This window comes from Galeopterus variegatus, unplaced genomic scaffold (assembly GCF_000696425.1).
Source record: "Galeopterus variegatus unplaced genomic scaffold, G_variegatus-3.0.2 Scaffold3043, whole genome shotgun sequence".
Taxonomy (NCBI): domain Eukaryota; kingdom Metazoa; phylum Chordata; class Mammalia; order Dermoptera; family Cynocephalidae; genus Galeopterus; species Galeopterus variegatus.
The window spans coordinates 138,975-154,872 of NW_007729154.1; the positions used below are offsets into that span (position 1 = coordinate 138,975).

Genomic DNA, 15,898 nt, shown 5'->3' on the forward strand with positions numbered 1-15,898 from the left:
ATACTTATCACATCCGAGTAGTACATATTTAAGTTTTACTTTTTCTTCTCCCACTAGATCTATGAGGCAAAAATTTTTGTCCATTTTGTATACTGCTGAATTCTCAGCAACTAAAACAGGATCTGGCATATTAGTAAATGCTCAGATAATATTAATTAAATTAGTACTACATTCCTAACATAAACTACATGCCTTGCTATAACCAGGAATTCTGACCATAAATGGTCATAATCAGCTTGTCAACCTAAAAGTGTATTGGGGTTTTTATAAGATCAATAAACCACACATTTAACTTCTGGAGAAATATCTTTACCAGACTGAGTCTTTTTATACAGAGAAATGTCTAGCCTTCCTTTAATATTTTAAAAATAAGTTTTAACATCTACATTTATAAGCTAATTGCAGTTAATGTTTTTCTGTTTTGGTATGTCTTATTAATCTCATGGAATAAGATGGGAAGTTTTACTGCATTTTTTTAAAAAGCTGTAGAATAATTTATAATACAACAGAAATTGTCTGTGCTGCTTTTTCAAAGGTCGACGTGTTGAACTACACTTTTCAGTTTATTTCATGGCTATTAATTTTTCTAGCTTATTAGTTAATTTTAATACTACCCCCTGGCTAGTCCTACATTCTGCCAAATGTTTTTGTTCTAATTTGCTTATTTTAAGTGTCAGGTGAGTTGAGAGTTCCTCATCAGTAATGTTGCATGTCCTTATACAGAAGGAGTGGTAAGCCACCATGTTACCTTGTGCATCATAAATCTTTCCATTCTGAGTGTGCATCTTTCCTACCCACTGGGAAAGTGAAGAGTCTTCTGTCTGTGGTAAAGTCTGTAGATTTCTTAGTCTTGACCTACTGGTTCATTTTACTTGTAGCTGAATGAGACTGTTCATGAAAACCTTTACCTAAAATAATGACTAGCATTTATTTAGCACTAACTATATGCCAATAATTGTGTACTTTACCCTTGAAATGAATTATCTATTTTTCAATGCAAGTGTTTCAAATGGAAAAGTAACAAGATATATATTTTTATTTTTAAAAGATTACACTGACTAAAGTGTTAAAACGCTCTTGAAAGGAGCAAGAAGCACAATAGGTACACTACTGCAGAAATCCAAATGAGATGGTTGCATCTCGGACTATGATGACAGGATACGGACTAGGAAAAAGTGGATGAATTCTACATTCAGAAGGTTCAATCTACAGGATTGGTGATATGGAAGTAAGGAGGAGGGAATAATTGAGGATGACTCTCCAGTATGAATTCACTGATGATGAGCAAGATGTACACTCTGCCTGAAGGCTTTTCCACAGTCTTTACATTCATAGGGACTTTCTCCAGTATGAATTCTCTTATGTAGTGTAAGATGGGCAATCTGGCTGAAGGCTTTGCTACATTCCTTACACTCATAAGGTTTCTCTCGCGTATGAATTCTCTGATGTAGAGTAAGGGATTTACGATGGCTAAAGGCTTTCCCACAAACATTACATTCATAAGGTTTCTCACCAGTATGACATCTTTGATGACAAATAAGGGATGCCCTCTGCATGAACGCCTTCCCACATTCAAGACATTCATAAGGCCTTTTGCCAGTGTGGAGTCTCTGATGTTGAACAAGGTAGGAGCCACCGCTAAAGGCTTTCCCACACTCAGTACATTCATAAGGTTTCTCACCAGTATGAACTCTCTGGTGTTGCACAAGGTGTGCAATCTGAGCAAAAGCCTTATCACATTCTTTACATTCATAAGGTTTCTCTCCAGTGTGCATTTTCTGATGCTGCACAAGGTGTACATTTTGGCTGAAGGTTTTGCTGCACTCCTTGCATTCATAAGGTTTCTCTCCAGTATGAATTCTCTGATGCTGTGCAAGGTGTGCATTTTGGCTGAAGGTTTTACTGCACTCCTTGCACTCATAAGGTTTCTCTCCAGTATGAATTCTCTGATGATGAGCGAGGTGTGAGCTCTGTCGAAAAGCTTTCCCACACTCCTTACATTCATAGGGTTTCTCTCCAGTATGAACTCTTTGATGCAGAGTAAGTGAGCCACGATGGCTAAAGGCTTTCTCACAGATATTACATTCATAAGGTTTCTCTCCTGTGTGAATTCTCTGATGTACTGTTAGGGATGAGCCATGTCTAAAAGCCTTCCCACACATGTTACATTTGTAAGGTCTCTCTCCAGTATGAATTCTCTTATGCTGAATAAGTCCTACGTGATCAGTGAAAGCTTTCCCACAATCAATACAATCAAAGGGTTTCTCTCCAGTATGGTAATATCGCCGATGACGTATGAGAGAAGCATTCTGCCTGAAAGCTTTCCCACAGTCAATACATTCATAGGGTCTTTTCCCAGTGTGAATCCTTCGATGATGAGCTAGGGATGAACAAACACTAAAAGCCTTACTGCATTCAGTACATTCATAAGGTTTCTCTCCAGTATGAACCCTCTGGTGTTGAGCAAGGTGTGCAAGCTGGCTGAAGGCTTTATTACACTGCTTACATTGATAAGGTTTTTCTCCAGTATGAACTCTCTGATGTTGAACAAGATGAGCATTCTGACTGAAGGCTTTCCCACATTCAGTACATTCAAAGGGTTTTTCACCTGTGTGTATTCTCTGATGTTGAGCAAGGTGGGCACTCTGGCTGAAGGCCTTCCCACATTCAATACATTCATAGGGTTTCTCTCCGGTATGAATTCTTTGATGAAGAGTAAGGGTTGAGATTTTGCTGAACATTTTCTCACAATCATTACATTTTAAAAGTTTCTTTTCTTCATAGACTTGCTTGTGTTTTTTAATAACTGAATGTGTTTGTAAACTTTCTGTATCTGTATCAAAATTATATATTCTCTTTCCAATGGGAAAAACCTGTTTTATATAAGATAATGTATTCAGTGGGAAAACTATCCCATATTTGTTAGAGTGGTCTCTTTTCTCAATAAGGGTATCTATATGCGTGATTGTGTCTTGCCTAAAATTTGCCTTCTGCCTTACCAGCTCCCTCTCAAACAGGCCTTCACATTTCCAGTTTTCCTCTAATGTGGAACAATCAAGGTCATAGCTTGTAAGTCTTTCCATTACTATTGCCTGGGATAATTTTTCTTCATAAACATCCTGGTTTGGAGATAATTCCTTGGTCACCCACACATACTCCAAGTCTGAAAGATATTAAGAAAGCAAATGTCTCCTTTATTAAATGCTAGAAGAATGGAAACTTCCAAAATGAAACCACGTGCATGAAATGATTATTGAAGTCCACAAAAGGTACATGTTTTTCATAGATTAGGTGATGCAACCATCCTTGCATTCCTGGAATAAACCCTCATTGGCCATGATATTATTTCAATATGATATTTTATTTAAGACTTTGCACCAATAGTCATAATTGAGATGTCTTAATTTCCTTTTTCTTTTTGCTATTTTGGTAGATATTAGTATCAAATGTTATGCTGTCATTGTAAACAAGTTTTTTTTAAGCTCTCCTTCTCATTCTCTATCTAGGAGTATTTTAAACAACGTTGGTGATATTTTCCCTTAAAGGTTTTATAGAATTGATTTATGAAACTATTTGGTTTTGTGGATTTGGGGGAGGCAGTTCATAGACAACTTTCTATATTTTTCAACAGTAACTGGTCTGTTTAAGTTTCTGCTGTCAGTTACAGTAATTTACATTTTTATATTCTCCTAGAGTATCATCCATTTCATACAGGTTTTCAAATTATTTAGAGAGAGTTGAGAGAAATAGATTCAAACCATTCTTTTAGGTTCTTACCCACCTGTGATTACTTATCATTATCTCTTTTTTATGTTTTCTCTCATTTGCCCATAGTCTATATATTTTATTGGTTTTCTAACAAAAGCACATATTTATCTTCATTAGATTTGTTTTCTAATTCATTTATTCTTATATGTATCTCTAGAATATATATATATATATATATATATAATTTATTTTGGTTTTCCTTAGATTCACTTTATTCTTTTTCTAATATCTCGAATTGGGTGCTTATTTAATTATTTCTTATTTGTTAAGGTACATAGGGCCACAAGTGACCTGCCAACAATCCTCTTCTTGAAACTATGAGAACTGAAAGCAGAAAAAGGCCACACACAGGCCATGTAGTAAACTGTGACCACCTCGCTTGAGGCTTATTTTCTTGCAATATATATCTATAGTCTCGTCTAGCTTTCTAAACTGGTAAAATACCTCTGAAGCAAGGTGAGGAACTAAGAAAATAAAATTTTTGATGAAAACAAACTGGGCAAAAAATTGCAGTGAGTACAATATAGGTAGGAAAATGATGGACAAATAGGAAGGAGGTAATATTCATGAGCTAATTTCTTCATTTTTCATATGGGTATCAAAAGACAATTTTATAAATTTCAAGATGATGAATTTTAAAGTACAGATTTTAAAATATATAAAGACATGAAGTTTAGTTCTACAATTTATAGAACTAAAAACCTTTCTCATTAAAGGGGTGAGGTGGGATGGCATCAAGGGGAAATAAAGAAAAAACAGACATAATAAACAACAAAGCAAGAATAAATAACAAAAGAAACACCAAAGAGAAAAATAACAACAGGTAGAGGGAAGAACATAGCTATCACGCATTTTAACACAATAAACTCACCTTTTTAAAGAAAGGAAAATATTTAAATCATTTTTAAAAACTAAACACGTTTGACTAAAGAATTCAAAAATGTTCAAAGTCTAGGATGATCATAACAATATGGTACTTGAGTAGAACTAGGTAAACATCAGTGGAACAAGAGTTCAAGACCTTGCTACATACAGGAAATCAGTAAAGTTAAAGGTGGTATGTCATACCAGTGGAAAAGAGAAGGAACATTCATAAACTGGTGTTAGAACAAGTTTAATTCAGAAGGAAGCTTGAGAGATGTTTTCCAACAAATATCAAAGAGAAGAAATATCTTGAGAATAGTTTCTTCATCTCTAGTTATCCTGCACTCACCTGGGCACAGGCCTCCTGTCATCTTTCCTTTCATCACCCAGGGCTCTTTCTCTTGCTCCAATAAGGAGATCACATCTGGTTTAGAAATGCAAAGACCTGCATTTATAAGAAAAGATAGAAAAATTGGCCATGCCATAGGTATTCAAGAGCTATAACTCAGTCCAAATGGTCTTGAAAGAAGAGAGACATTGTAAGAAAATGTTGATAAAGGCACAAAAGACTACTGAGTCATGGGGAGGGAGAAGGAAGAAGATACTCTTACCCACTGAAACAAGGTTCCTGTAGTTCTCCAACATCACCTTCCTGTACAAACTCCTCTGAGCACAATTCAGCCATTCCCACTCATCTTGGGAAAAGTCTATGGCAACATCTGTGAATGTCACTGAACCCTAAAATGGCAAAAAATAATCTTGCTCAATCAGTTTTCATGCCCCTATGTGGCTCTAGGGTAAAGGGTTATTGCTGTTTTTACTTTGAGATACAAACATTGTGTATAAGTAATTGCACTGAGAGTCTAAATGTTCCAGTTCAGGTAGTAACCGGACAACATTTCTGCCTAGCAATACTATACATATTGGGGAAAAGATTAAATGAGAGATACTCTCTGCTCTTCGAACATTTACAATTCCATGGAAGTGAGAATACATTCTCACATTAAAAAATGTTGACTACATTCAAAACAGGATATAATCAAGTGCTAAATTATATTATTTACATTAGGAGATGGATTGCTTCTCTACATGTAGAAATTAAAGAGCTCTGGGACTGTGAGGGAAAGTTTCAAGGAAGGATGCTGACCTGACGAACATGATTTCAGTCCTCACAATATGTTCTAAGAAATCTTGAGATGTTAAAAGTTGCCTAAAAAATGAAAGAAAAAAAAAAAAAGAACACCTAGCAATATTCTTTTCTTTTGAGATAAAAAATATATTTGTATTACGACAGAAGAACACATTTGAAAAGTTGTTTTTTGATAATCTCCTGAGAAGTATCAAGACGGATCATGTGATGTGATTATTGCATGATCTGTATTTCCTAACCAACCAGCAAGTGATGACAATCATCCACTCCACAATTGCTGGTGGATTTTCAATTTATTTTGTGATTCACTTATATCAACATTAAGAGTTTTCAATAAATACCTGTTGTTAATAAAACCAAAACAAAGGTCACATTACTCTAAGGCATTCAGACTCTGGTACTAATCAGGTGGGTGATCTTGGCCAAGTTAATTAACTCCCCTGTGCCTCAGTTTTCCCATCTGAAAATGGGAATAATTTTAATACTTCATAGTAGCACTGTGAGAATTAAATAAAGAAAATTTATTTATTTAATTAAATAAATTTTAATTTACATTTTATTTTAATCTTACATTTTATTTTTAATCTTACATTTTATTTTTAATTTACATTTTATTTTTAATCTTACATTTTATTTTATCTAATTGCAGTACAGATGGTCTCTGACGTACAATTGTTTTACTTAGGATATTTCAACTTTACGATGGGTTTACTGGGATGTAAGTACTCCATCATAAGTCAAGAAACATCTGGACGTAAGAATGGTTTGACTAGATGATTTTTCAACTTTACAATGGGTTTACCAGGGTATTTATTAAATACATTTTGACTTACAATATTTTTGACTTACAATGAGTTTACCAGGATGTAACCCCACTGTAAGTCAAGAAGCATGTGGACTTCACAATGGTTTGACTGACAACTTTTCAACTTAACAATGTTTATCAGAACATCATTGTAAGTTGAGGAGCATCTGTATACCACAGTAGTTAAGACATGGCTCGGAATCCAGACCACCTGTGTTCAAATACTGTTCTGTTCAGTAAGTCTAAGCTATTAGTTTTGTTTTCAACCATTGAAAATATTTTAAAGAACTCGAAGGAACAGTCTATTGTATTTACATACAATATTTACCATTTCTGTTGAACTTCCTTCATTCCGGATGTTCCAAGTTCCCTTATGGTACAACTGCTATCTGAAGAACTTCCTTTAGCAATTCTTTTAGAATTCTGGCAATAAGTTCCCTTAGTTTTCCTTAGTATGAAAAACTTTATCTTCACTCCTGAAGGCTATTTTCATTGGTCATGAATTATAAGTTGACAGTTCTTTTCTTTAAGTACTTGTAAAAATTTGTTATACCTCCTCTGGCTCCTGTGGTTTCTGATAAGAAATCTGATCACTGAAATCAATGTTGTCCTATATGTTACACATCATTTTTCTCTGGCTGCTTTTACAAATTTTTTTCTTTTTCTTTAGTTTTCAGCAGTTTGATTATGAAGTTTCCAGACAGGGATTTATTGGAGTTTATCATGTTGGGGTTTGATTGAGCTTCATGGATCTACAGGTTTATACATTTCACTAAAGCTGAGAAATTTTCAGCCATTGTTTCTTCAAATTTTTTTTTTTACACTCCACTTTCTCTCTCCTTTTGCAACTCCAATGATTAAACTGTCAGCCATTTTTGTACTATCCCAGAAGGCCTAGAGGCTCTGTTTAACCTTTTTTTTGTCGTTCATATTAATTTCTACTTATCTTCAAGTTCACTAATTTGTTCCTCTATCATCTCCATTCTCCCATTAAGCCCATCCAGTGAGTTTATTGTGGTTATATTTTTCACATCTTGTTTATATTTTCTATTTCTTTGCTAAGAATTTCTGTCTCTCCTTTTGTTTCAAGAGTGTTTTATCTTACTTGATGGAGCATTTTATAATAGCTGCTTTAAAATGTTTATCAGATAATTCCAATATTTGTGTAATACTGATGTTAGTATCTGTTGTCTTTTCCCCTGTGAATTGAGATTTTCTTGGTTTTTTGTAAGATGAGTAATTTTAGATTGTATTCTGGACATTTTGAATATTATGTTATGAGACTGTTTCTCGGTTAAATCCTATAGAAAATGCAGTTATTTTGTTTTGGCTGCAAGTTCCAACCAGCCTTCTGTGGGTTATGTTTCAACATCAGTTCCATTTTCAAAGCCTTTGCAGTGATATTTATCTCTGTCCTGCTTGTGCAGCACCCAACGGCCAACCTGAAACCTGAACAGTGGTTTATCCCTCAGGTCACTTCTCAAAGACTATGGTATGCTCTTTAGGGTTAGACAGATGCATGAGCAGCTCGGAATAAGAGTTCATAACAATTTAACGTGGTTGATTTACAAAGCCTTTCCTTTTCTGTGATCTCTCCAGTACTTTCCATTTCCCTGGATCTCCCTTCTTCCAACCTCTGGCCAGATAACTGGGGCTTATTTATTCCAGTCCACTGTACATTTCCCATGACTGTATCCACCCCTGGGGCCAAGCAGAGAGAGGACAGAAACAGAAAAGAAGCAATAAGAGTTTACTCCACCCTTTTGGGAACATAGCTTCTCTGATCAGAGAGGAAATTTCTCCTCCCTTAGACTGTTAGACCCCAGTAGAACCCTACTGCCATTGCTGTGGCATGAGAAAACAGAAAAATTTTTAAAAGAATAATATCCCCTCTTCTCCTCTCAGCATTAAGAGACTCCTTTCTTACCCCTTGAGCCAGAACTAGAAGACTTCTCCTCCAGCTCTGTCCACCCAATACCCACTTCCAGGTTTTGGGTTTGTCGAACTCATACTAGGAGACACTGGGGGGACAACAGTAAACACATCACAGTTTTGGCTTCTTCCCCAATCTGCTTGCTACTATCTACTTTTTAGAGAACATAAATTGCTGCTCCAAGCATGCTGTCCCGGTTTTCAGCAGCTTTCAGTGGAAAAGCCAGGGTGGAGTGAGCTTAGTCCATCTTTCCCAGAACTAGGATCCTTTCAAAATCAGTGTACATTATTATTTTTAAAATTATTATTCCACTGTGTAGCAGACTGAATAACGTCCCTTCCAAAACTCTCTGAAGCTTGAATTGTGTCCCCTAAGATTTATGTATTAGAAACTTAGCCCCCACTGTGACTGTTAAGAGGGTGGGGAATCCTATTATGGTAAATGAAAGGTGGGGCCTTGAAGAGGTGATTAGACTGTAGGATCATGCTGTAGTGAATGGATTAAAAATGTGGTCATTGGCATCATTCTGATGACTTTAAAAGGACAGTGCATGAGGCACTATCTCTGCTCTCTCTGCTCCAACAGTTTTGCAATGTGATACCCTGCTGTCACTGAAGTCACTACCAAAAAAGCCTTCACCAATTGTATTCCCTGGACTTTGGACTTCCCAGCCTCAGAAACTGTAAGCAATACATTTCATTTTCTTATGAATTACCCAGCTCCAGGTATTGTGTTATAAGCAACAAAAATGGACTAACACACATTGGAAATAAAAAGCATCCTGATGTTCAGTCTTCTTGTGCATCATACATTACATACAATATATTGTAGTTCTTCAACTTATATACGTATGTATGTTTGTGTGTGTACATATGAAGAGCTTAGTTCTTCAACAGTAAGTCAGGCCGGCCCAGTGGTATATTTTTCACATCTTGTTTATATTTTCTATTTCTTTGCTAAGAATTTCTGTCTCTCCTTTTGTTTCAAGAGTGTTTTATCTTACTTGATGGAGCATTTTATAATAGCTGCTTTAAAATGTTTATCAGATAATTCCAATATTTGTGTAATACTGATGTTAGTATCTGTTGTCTTTTCCCCTGTGAATTGAGATTTTCTTGGTTTTTTGTAAGATGAGTAATTTTAGATTGTATTCTGGACATTTTGAATATTATGTTATGAGACTGTTTCTCGGTTAAATCCTATAGAAAATGCAGTTATTTTGTTTTGGCTGCAAGTTCCAACCAGCCTTCTGTGGGTTATGTTTCAACATCAGTTCCATTTTCAAAAAAAAAAAAAAAAAAAAAAAAAAAAAAAAAAAAAAAAAAAAACAGTAAGTCAATAGTAGCTTACATAGCTAATGTTTACATAGTGCTTACCATATGCCAGGTACTTTCTTAAATGCTTAAATTAATTCATTAATCCTCATGAAAGTCCTATAAATTAGACCATCATTATCCCCATTTTACAACTGAGGAAACTGAAATTAAGTATCTGAAATTCAGGCAATATATGTACTATACTTGTGTAGTGAAACTAGAATCTGTACTTAAGCAGTCTGGTTCCAGAGTCCATGTTACTAACCAGAGTATGGACTCTGTTAATCTTAAAATATATTTTCCTCTGACAAATGACAATAATGCTTTTGTCTTAAATGTTTAAATACTCTAAGAAACATGTTCCTTGGTAGTGCATGTTTTATGCACTAAGAAAAGGTGTCATAATGTTGCTATAAGTTATTTTATGTATCTTTGACAGAAAGTAAAAACAATTTAACTACTCCAAGTTACCTTTTATTTGGTTAATTTTCTAAGTTTACGAATCAAATCTGATAATTTCTTATAATAATCAATTTACTGGTGAAACTAGTTTAATAGTTTATTTGAATCAGAACATGAATTATAGCTCTTAAAGCTTCTACTACTGGTCATAAAAATATTAAAATTTAAAATGTTCTAGAGTAGAGTAAGTTTGAGAAACTCTAAACCACAAAGAATAAAAAACTAGAAATTTATTCAAAGAAAATAATCAGAGATGAGGGCAGAAATTCAACTACTAGGATGATTACTGCAACACTCTATTAAATAGCAAAACATTGGCAACAATTCACCTATGGAACAAGGGACTGATTAATAGATTATGGTACTCCTCCTAGAAAGAAAAAAGGATGTAGAACATTCCCTGGTACTTTAGGATGCATATGGCTACACAGTCAAGTGGGGAGGGCAAACTTTTGCATACTCTGGCCAGAATACCACCCATCCCACTTGTGCCTACAGATTTCCTCCACTTTCTTTAAGATGCAACTCAGGAATCACTTTCTCTGTGAAGTCTTCCCAACCCTTCCTCCCCTCAACAGTATGATTGTTATCCTGCATAAGAATCCCTCACTAAGGAGGCAAGAAGTAGCTAAAATAAAGTAGACTTCCTCTTGCCAGATTGTGTGGCCTGTCACAAAGCTTCACCAGTCCAGAGAAGGGATACCTTTTTATCTAATTCACCCAAAGGTACCATATGTGCTACTAATGAATGGCCCTTCCCCACTATTCCCCAGTAAGTCTACTCTCCACCTACAGCATTTATACTGTATAAGTATTTAATGCCTTTTCATTTCTCCAGCAGACGGTAAGCTCTCTGATAGTCAGGACTGGGACTAAGGGACCAGGCACATATGGCTCCAAGTACTCTACTCCTGCTTTGTCAGATGTCTATGAAAAGACTGAGCACAAGGGAAGGGGTGAGACTAAGCTCTCTGATAGTCAGGACTGGGACTAAGGGACCAGGCACATATGGCTCCAAGTACTCTTCTCCTGCTTTGTCAGATGTCTATGAAAAGACTGAGCACAAGGGAAGGGGTGAGACTGGGCCATTTCTTGAATGAAAAACACTGAGCAGGAAGAAGAGGAACCTCTGAGAGGGCACTGAGTTGCCTGAATCTGTCCCTTTGGCCCTATCACTCATCAGAAAGAAGGAAACGGAAAATAGGCTCCAAGATGGAACTCTTAGGCAGACAATTTTCAGAAAGAAACATACATTACCAAATTCTCAAAAGTGAAACTGTATTTTAATGGGGAGAGAAGGAATACTAACTTACCGGGGACATGGCTTTAAGAAGTTCAATTTCTGTCACTTCCACCTCTTCCTTGCTTTTCATTTGAAGAAGGACTTTATTCTGAGAGGGCAGAGCTGGGGGACAAGGGAGTAGTGAGAGACTGAGTAGCTCTAATAATCACAGCCTAGAAATCCTCTCTTCCTTTTAGCTCCCTCTGTTCTCACTCCTCACCTCCCACCCCAAGTCCAGGCACTGATTGGGAGACCTGCAATTTACAGCTGCGGTTTATCTCTGCCCTGGGTTTTCAGGCTGAGAATAATCTCTCTCACCACCCATTCATTAACAACAGAGATGTACTAGGTGTGCTGCTTATATTAATACTCTCTTTTAATCTCCATAATCTTTAAAGAAAGAGGGCATAGTGTCACCGTGTTACACATACAAGCTGTGGGAAGTGAAGTCTTTTGCACAAGTCACACAGCTTGTAAATAAGGAAACCCAATCACCAACCTAAGTCTGCCTAACTCTACCACCTAGTATTTGCTCACACAGACACCACAAAATAACAGAAAACATGCCTTCTGTGCCACTGGTCAGGATTTGTGAAGATTCTGTGAGACAGATTCCTTGCGGAATGCCATCTTCCCCAGAGAGAGGCATTACCTTTGTTACAACAAAGAGTCCATGTGGTTTGCAGGTAACTGGATCAAAAAATTATCACAAGACCCTGGTTCTCATTTTGCTTTGTGACAAATATAGTTTTGAAGAAGTTCCTTGACCTGCCTGAGCCCAGTTTCTTCAATCAGGAAGGGGATAAAGTATCAATTAATTCTGGCTTCTTTCCTATAAACTACACTGTCTTCTCAAAGGATTATTATAATGATTACAACAAGAATGAACACTTATTGAACACTTACTATGTACTTTACATGTATGAGTTCATTTAATCCTTATGACAGTCATATGAAGCATACAATACCATCATTTCCACTTTATATAAGAACTGAGAGTCATAGTTTAAAAAACAAAAACAAACTCAAACCTGTTCAGTAGAGGTTTTGGGATCTGAAATCTTGAACTTGTTTAACCCTCCCAGAGTCAGTTTCTTCAACTGTCAAAAGTGGTTAAGAATACCTACCTCTGGCAGTTGTTGAGGGATGCCAACATAGAGGGAGACTCTGGAGTCAGCCTGTCCTGGGTCTGAATCCTGGCTCTTCCACTTACGAGTGATTACTTATCCTCTCTACATCAGTGTCCTCACCTATAAAAAGGAGATAAGGTAGTTCTTCATAATATTGTAAGGTTTGGTGATAATACTCCCAAAAGGTCTTAAAACTCTATCTGTCACATAGTAAACACCCATTAACATTAGCTATTATTATCACATGCAGTAAAACAAGCAAAGAACAATTTGGCTATGAGCAGAATTTATTTTCCCTGTCTCTTTAAATACTGGGAGTATAGGAGCAGCAAAATAGGGGGGAGAGAGAAGTTCCAGGAATGGGAATATTTTCTTTCCCTGAGTAGAGGGTGACTAAGCCATGGAAAAGGCTGGAATCTCTCACCATTTCCAGATGATGCTGTGAATCTTGCCTTCCTCACAATTCCCATCCCAAGGTGATAGATGGGACAAGGCTCTGACAGGTAAAAAGCTAAATGCCGAAGTCCTACTTGACCAGCAGCAGAACACCCAATGGTAACGTTATAATGGAGAATGTTCTCTCCTCTAGTTCCTTGGAACTACCCCAAGGTTCTGGAAGGGGGCATATGTCTGGTTAGGTAACTCTGGGCAAATCAAGGTCCCTCCCTGATTCCAGCTCCACACTGTGGCCCAAGGCGATCCTCCAAATCTTTGGACTAGCAAGTCCACCAGCCTTGGAGGCCAGGGACATCCTCCTCCAAAGTGCTCCATTTCGTCACTTGGATCCCGAAGGACAGAACCCCAAACCTCTATTTCCTCTCTTGCAGCTGCACGCAAGCCATCTGTCACTCTTACCTCTGTCCGGAGTCCCCATGGTCTCTGCTCTTCGCTGTCCTGTGGACATGTCCCGAGCTCTGCCCTGTCCAGATAGAGCGGGCAAGAAATGTTTTAGCTGCAGCCCCTGCCTGGGCACCTTCCCAGGACTCCAGGCCTTTGGCCCACACTAGGCTCTGCGTGGTTGATCTTGGGGGACAGGGGAAGGAGGGCGAAAGGGGTGCTTCCAGCTCTCAGCCGCTTAAAATCCTTCGCTCATGTCAATACGCACCGTCCTTCCCATGCGGCTGGGAAGTGCACGCAAGCGCAGAGACGCGCACAGCCACACACACCCCTCCCGGTCCGGCCCACCAGCCTCCTCTCATACACAGTCCCCCCAGTCACACACGGACATCCCAATCAGTCCCACATCTCACACTCACACATACCACGCTCTAACAGTCACACAGTCTCCGGGCTACACGCGCACATTCTCGCCCGTCCCACCCACCCCGCCGCTCGGACGAGGACTCTGGCCCCTCGGCGCCTCCCCGGGGCCCGGGTCCAGCCCGCCCAGCCTCTCCTCGGAACCCTGCCAGACTCTCGCTCGCCCGACTTCGAGTCCCCGCCGGAAGTGGAAGTCCTCCCGCCGCAACAGCCCCTGGGAAATGTAGTCCGCAGCGGCAGCCGCGTTCCCCAGTCGCGCGACGAGACCGCCAGGATCGGCTCCTCTTCGCACCGGTGGAAACTGCCCTCTGCTCCGGTATCGCGTTTCCTGGTCCGGAACGAAGCCCTTTGGAAGCTTCTCAGCCCCGAATCTGGGTCCCAGAAATACACGTCATGCTCATGAGCGAATAGCGCCCAGGGGGGCTTTTGGGAGCCGTAGCCAGGTTCGCAGTGCGCAGTCGAAGCGCCCAGGCCCGCAGGCTGAGAACTTGGTCTAAGCTCACAGGCGCGTCCGGCAGGCGCACTGAGTCAGCATATGAACGCTGTGGGAGGCGCGGTGGCTTTCTCAGGACTGAGGGTGGGCGTGGTTAGTGAGGGGTGATTGGGGGCGGAGCCTACGGGATGGGAGAAAAATGAAGAAACTTGGATTTTCCTCGTGGTTTGTGTACTGGTGATTTGTGACTTTGTGTGTGTCTGTAATCTGTTTTATTTCATGCCTACCACCTATAGTTCTCTGATACAATCTACTATGCTCACCCCCCATTTTGTCTGTCCCTACTAGAATGAGTGTTCTGTGAAGGCACACAGGTTCAGTCCTGTTTAAGGTTTTATTTTAAGTGACTAAAAGACTTTGCACGTAGTAGGTGTTCAGTGAAAAAATAATAAACCTAGCATTAGCAGTCTCACCATGACACAGCATATTATGGACTGAATCTGCCCTTCCAAAGGTCATATATTGAAGCCCTCACCCTCAATTAGGAGATGGAGCCTTTGGGAGGCAACTGAATTTAGATTAGGGCATGAGGGCGGGATCCTCATGACAGGATTAGTGCGCTTATAAAAAAGGAAGAAGGAGAGGTCTCTGTGCTCAGGCATCCAGCAAGAAAAGGCCATGTGAGCACACAGCAGGATGAAAGCCATTCTATAAGTAAAGAGGGCCTTCACCAAGAACCAAATCTGCCAATACCTTGATCTTAGACTTCCCAGCCTCTAGAACTGTGAGAAATAAATGTCTGTTGTTTAAGCCACTCAGTCTGTGGTATTTTGTTACGACAGCCCCAGAGAACAAAGACACAGTTTGACAAATACTGGTACACCATACATCACTCTAAAAATCAAGTTCTCCTCCTGGACATACTCAATCACTCAAGGCCACACAGTCACATCTACACTTTGGCTTTTCTGGATCCAATTTCCTTCAGACTTCATGGACTCCATAATGAAGCTAATTCTAGCTGTGAAGATGTCTTCTCTAGGGAATTTCAAAGGGCATCTTAGTGTTTCTAACATCTGCGGTTGATGATCTGAATTGTACACAAATGATATTGATACTTTCTATTTTAGGTCTGACATGTAAAGAGCTTGGGATCCTTCACTCCAATTCTCACAACAAGAAAAACACTCAAACTGAAAATCACCAACTTTGATTAGATTCATCAGAGAACTGAGGACACAGAAGAAACTGCCACCCTTATCTAGAGACAGGTGAATATAGAAAATCATAGCCAAGATAAGCTTGCCTGAAGCAGAAACCATTGAAGCCACAAACTGGTAGGAACTTTTAATTGGTAATTTTGATGCATTGTTAGAGGCTTAGTGTGAACTAACTTGTGAGTCAAAAACTCCTTGGGCCGGCCCGGTGGCGCACTGCTTCAGTGCGCCGCTTGCGAGCGCGGCGGCACTCCCGCCGAGGGTTCGGATCCCACATA

The 15,898-nt window shown here is 38.9% G+C and overlaps 1 protein-coding gene across 1 annotated transcript; it reads right to left on the reverse strand.

The window, feature by feature from the left end:
* Nucleotides 1–1,003: 1,003 nt before the first annotated feature.
* Nucleotides 1,004–12,720, reverse strand: ZNF470 (zinc finger protein 470). Its single transcript, XM_008583788.1, is given in 5 exon segments — nt 1,004–3,163; nt 4,982–5,077; nt 5,244–5,370; nt 11,612–11,703; nt 12,708–12,720. Coding segments are annotated over 4 exon segments (2,301 nt in total). The 5' UTR covers nt 11,672–11,703; nt 12,708–12,720; the 3' UTR covers nt 1,004–1,145.
* Between the last annotated feature and the right edge of the window lie 3,178 nt (nt 12,721–15,898).